Genomic DNA, 5,185 nt, shown 5'->3' with positions numbered 1-5,185 from the left:
GTTCATGGTGTCCGAGTTAGCGCCCGATCTCCCTCTCGCTGCCGGAGCCGAAGCGGTCGCTGCTGCCAATGGGCGTTCGGAGGCGGAACCCCGCGGGCCGGGAGGGAGGACGCGCTCCACCGCCCCGGGCACCTCCACCGCGGGCGGGCGAGCGGCGGGACGCGGGAGGACCACGGACCGCCGCGGCGGAATCCCGGCGGTGTGCGGCCGGGAGAGGCACAGGCACAGGCAGACCAAGACAGCCCCCGGCGGGGCGGCGCGATGGCTCCTACCCCTTCGAGACGGGCCAACCCCGCGCCCCAGGAGCGCCGGGCGGGTCCGCGGCTCTCGGGGGCCGGTCGCGCGCCGCAGCCGGGCTGCCGTCAGCACCGACCCGCGTCTCCGTGAGGCCGAGCCGGGGGGCACGGCCAGCAGAAACGGACGAGGGGCTTCATAAGGAGCGTGATAAACCCTCTGCTACTCCTTGTTGCTGCTGTTTGCAACACGGAGAGGAAAAGGCAATGAAGTCTTTTATTAAACCTTCTTTAGGGCAGCGTCATTTTTAATCTCACGTTTTCACGTTAAGCAGTTTACAAGGATGCACATAACAAGACACACACGGTGTTTCATCACGTCCAACTTCAGCGATCGAAAATACAGACCATTGATCGAGCCCGAGTAAGCACTTCCCAAACTTACACCGACATTAGGGCTGTTGGTTCAGATTAAACGAAACCCCATTCACCTGCAAACGGTTCTGATGACAGACATCGCGACAGCCAAGGGACATCGCGTTTTAGTAACTGCTCTGATGTGGCGAAGCCGATTCATGTTCACTCTGTGAACACCGGGAAAAGTTTTAGTTCCCCAATTGTTGTCGTAAATCTTTTCCTTGGCTAACAGTGCATCAAGAAGGCAGGAGCAGGAAGCTGTGAGACAAGGAATAGGTTGCAAACCCCATTCCCGGGATTATTTTCTATTGAGACCTCAAACCCGGACTCTTCTTCTCTTGGCAAGTGAGCACATACTCGATTAATACCTACGGTAATTTTATTTGTGCGAACGAGCTTCGTTCCGCGATGAGGCGTCGGCCGTTCCCCCTCCGCATACCGGGGGCTGTAGGTCCCCGCCAGGCCTCTCCGGTGCTGGTGGGGTTGGGCAAATCCCACTGAAGCGCAGCCGCTGTTCCCAGCACAAAACACCGCGTTCAGCACCGCGCTACAGACATTCCACTCTAACTCAAGGGAACGGCTGCCGCGCCCCGGAAACCGATGACCGACACCGCGGTGAGCGGGCCGGGAAGCAGGGCTCGCTCCCTGTGCTCGGAGGGAGACCTGTCCGGCGCGACAGAGCCGTCGTCCGCCCGTCCGTTCCCCACCCCTGAGCAGAGCTCGGCGGACGCCTCCGCCGCGGCGGAGCAGGTCTGCCGGAGCCGAGCCGTCTCGGGCTCAGCGCGGCTCCCGCCGCCCAGTGAGGCCCCCGCCCCGCGGGAAGCGCCCGCCGCGGCGGGACGGGAGCGGAGGGGGCTGACCCGGCAGGCGGGGCAGGGGCCGGGGCCCGGCTGGGGGGTCCCGGTGGCGGCGGCGCGGCCACGTGCGGCCCCGCGCGCTCCCACGGCGCCCGGGGTCCGCCCGGCCCGGCGGTGACGTGTCGGGGTGGGGGCGCTCGGCGCCCGCCGATTGGGCCGCGGTGGCGGCGCGGGGAGGCGGCCGCCCAATGGGCGCGGAGCTCGCCGGTGCCCGCGCGGTTATCTGCACCCCGGGGCGCGGCGCGCAGGGTCCCCGCCGCCGCCGGGACACGCGGCCGAGGCGAGGCGCGGAGCCCAGCCCAGCCGTGCCGGTCCCGTCCCATTCTGTCTCCCGCTGGATCCCTCGCAGAGCGCAGCCGCCGCAGCCCGCCGGGACTCTCTGCCGGCGGGGGGGGCTCTTTTCGCCGAGACTCCTACCTCCACCGGGTCGCTGCCCGGCCCCCACTTGGCTTTCGCCACTCTCCAGCCTGGACGTTCGTGGTGCGCGTCGCCGAGCGGCGGGGGCGGGCGGAGCGGCGCCGCGGTTCCCCTGCTCCCGGCAAACTTTGCTACTTGCTGCTGTTTTGATACTGCGATCTGAGGAGGGACCGTCCCACCAGCGCGGGGCCTCGGGGCTGCAGCTGCCGGCGCGGTTGGAGACGGTCCCCCGCTCACTGATGACCACCAATGTTAGCGGTGGGGCAGATGGATGCTAATCGCCAGAGCGCGTTCGTCCTCAGCAGTACGCCGCTGGCCGCGCTGCACAACATGGCCGAGATGAAGACCTCCCTCTTCCCCTACGCCCTGCAGAACCCCTCCAGCTTCAAGGCGCCGGCCCTGGGCGGGCTCAATACGCAGCTCCCCTTGGGGACGCCGCACGGAATAAGCGACATCCTGGGGCGGCCCGTGGGCTCCGCCAGCAACCTGCTGGGCGGGCTGCCCCGCATCAACGGGCTGGCGGCCTCGGCGGGGATGTACTTCAACCCCGCCGCCGTCTCCCGCTACCCGAAGCCGCTGGCGGAGCTGCCGGGGCGGCCGCCCATCTTCTGGCCGGGAGTGGTGCAGGGCTCTCCTTGGAGAGACCCCCGGCTCGCCTGTCCCGGTAAGTGCGCCCGGTTCCGGCGGGGAGCGCGGCCCGGGGCGGGCGGGCGCGGTGGACGGGGCGGCCGCCGCGATCCGGGACTTCGCTGCACCGAATCCTGCTCGGAGCCAGCTCGGCCCGAGGCAGCCTCACCGCAGACCGGGCTAGGACCGGTGCAGACCCGGGCTCTGACGGAGCCGTTTTTCCTCCGCTTTCAGCTCAGACGGGGATGGTTTTGGACAAGGACGGCAAGAAGAAACACTCGCGGCCGACTTTCTCCGGGCAGCAGATTTTTGCTTTGGAGAAAACCTTCGAACAGACGAAGTACTTGGCCGGACCGGAGCGGGCCCGTCTCGCCTATTCCCTCGGGATGACCGAGAGCCAGGTGAAGGTAGGTCCCGCAGGCGCACCGGGCCGGGCCCGGGATTCCGCCGCCGCAGCCGGGGCAGCGCAGCCGCTCCTGGCTTCGGCATCGATTGTCACCGAGCAGGAGAACGGCAGCCACACGGCTCGTTTATTTTAAAGTCAACTATAATTTAAATTACGTTTGGATATCGGATAAGGATTTTAGCCCAAGTTCTACGTAACCTATTTGGTGCTTAGAGTGCTTTGTGCTGCAAACGATATAGGAAATATTCATATATATAAAAGAAACCCAAAAACAAACAAACCAACAAAAAACCAAAACCAGGACAAACCCCCCCCCAACAAATCTGAACACAAAAAAACCCTCAACCCACAAACATAAAAACTAACAAAACGAACTAATGGAAAAAAAACCCCCAACCTCTAAACAGATAAACACCCCCAAAACCTCAAAAATAACCCACACCCTGCCCGAAAAAACCGGGCAGGTAACTGCTTCCCACGGGTCAGTTTTCAGGGCAGATCCTATCCAGCAGCTGGCACGGCTTTCCCTTGCATAAGCGTGCAATTATTTGGCAACGACTTGAGGAGCCCCGAGCTGTTGAGATGCGCTGGGAACCCAAAATACTTATTTTTCTGGCCACCGTATCCCGTTTTCAACAGAATCCGCAGCTTTTACTCTTGCACGGCCCCGGCTGGGGACATCCCCGGGGGGGTCACCGGGGTAGGGGTGTTGGTGTCCCCAGCTCGTCACCTGCCGGTGCTGTCGCAGCGGCGGGACGGGGCGGCCTGGCCCGAGGTGGGGGGTGTCGGGTTCCGGGGCGGTGGGACTGAGCCGCGCCCGGTGCCGGTGCCCAGGTCTGGTTCCAGAACAGAAGGACCAAGTGGCGGAAGCGGCACGCGGCGGAAATGGCCTCGGCGAAGAAGAAGCACGACTCGGAGACGGAGAAGCTGAAGGAGAGCTCAGACAATGAGGATGACGAGGAGTACAACAAGCCCCTGGACCCCAACTCCGACGACGAAAAAATCACGCGGCTACTGAAGAAGCACAAACCCACGGCCCTGTCCCTGGTGAGCCCCTGCAGCACCAGCTCGGACACCTTGTGAGGGCCCTGGCTGCGGTGGCATGGCAGAGCGGGGTGTTGTACAGCCCAAGATGTATGTGAGATGTATATATTTTTTACAGAATAAGTTATGAAATTATTTTCTCTCTCATCGGTGTAAATTTCAGAGGAATTTTTCCAACGTTTTTGGGTTTTGTTTTGTGTCCCGTTGAGGTTTGCTCCTCTTCTTTTCACCTTCTTGCTGATTTCCTGCTCCTAACAATCAGATTTTGTTACGTTTTGTATGGGTCACCAAATCCGAGCTCAGCCGCTTTGTATATAGTAAATTCCAGATTTTGTGATGTATATTTCTAGTGTAAAAAATGGCTGTTTTCTTTCAATCCCTCCCTCTACTCTGTGTTTTGGCGGTTTGGTTTCTCCTGCCTCCGGATTTTATGCTTAATAATATCAAAAGAGAGAAAACAACCCAAAAAAAGCACGAGAGGAAAACGGACACTTGATTTTACATTGGGATCAAATAATGTCTCCACGCGGGTTGGAAAGACTTTGTATAAATCAATAAATTATTTAACAAGCTTCTCCTTTAGCGTGTTTCTTCCCGCATTACCTCGGTTTGGGTCGCGGGGCTTAGCAGCGGAGGCTCCAGGAGTGCGGGGCCGCGCGGTTTCTGGCCCTCTCCTGGAGACTCTGACTTGCAGGCCCGGCGTTCCCCTGCTCCTCCGCCGTGGCGGGGCCGTGACCGGGCGCTCCCGGGCCCGGCAGGTCCCTCACATCGGCACCGCCGCTCCGCGAGGGTACGAGGATGCGCTGGGGTCGGTGGGCTGAGCTGGGAGAGCTCCGGGCACTGCCTCACTGGAACGCGGACCTGGGACCCCCCGAGCACCCCCGGGAAGAAGATACACGGGACTGAACGTGCAGCCCCGAACCTGCCGTGTGCAGGGGCCGTGGCCACGCCGGTTCCCGGCACCGAAAGCGTTTCGGTGGCCGCTGGCAGGCGATGCGCTGTGCTCCGTGGAAGGGACTCGTCCCACCGCGCTGTTCGGACAGCGGCCGCTGCAAAAAACCCGGAGGCGAACCTGCTGATCTGGCGGCGGGGTCCGCAAACACCGACCTCCCGCCTCGCCTCCCCCTAGCCCCCGGCCCGCACCCGGCACTGGCAGCCCCGCACCTACCGGCGCGGTCACGACA

The 5,185-nt window shown here is 62.4% G+C and overlaps 1 protein-coding gene across 1 annotated transcript; it reads left to right on the top strand.

The window, feature by feature from the left end:
- The first annotated feature begins 2,173 nt into the window (after window positions 1-2,173).
- On the top strand, window positions 2,174-4,581 carry NKX6-2 (NK6 homeobox 2). The gene is made up of 3 exons (XM_030487511.1): window positions 2,174-2,588; window positions 2,786-2,958; window positions 3,792-4,581. Exons 1-3 carry the CDS (start codon window positions 2,174-2,176, stop codon window positions 4,038-4,040), a joined length of 837 nt encoding a protein of 278 aa, XP_030343371.1. The 3' UTR covers window positions 4,041-4,581.
- Window positions 4,582-5,185: the final 604 nt, after the last annotated feature.

This window comes from Strigops habroptila, chromosome 5 (genome assembly GCF_004027225.2).
Source record: "Strigops habroptila isolate Jane chromosome 5, bStrHab1.2.pri, whole genome shotgun sequence".
Lineage (NCBI taxonomy): Eukaryota > Metazoa > Chordata > Aves > Psittaciformes > Psittacidae > Strigops > Strigops habroptila.
The sequence above is the reverse complement of the archived record's forward strand: the minus strand, read 5'-3'. Positions and strand labels throughout refer to the sequence as shown.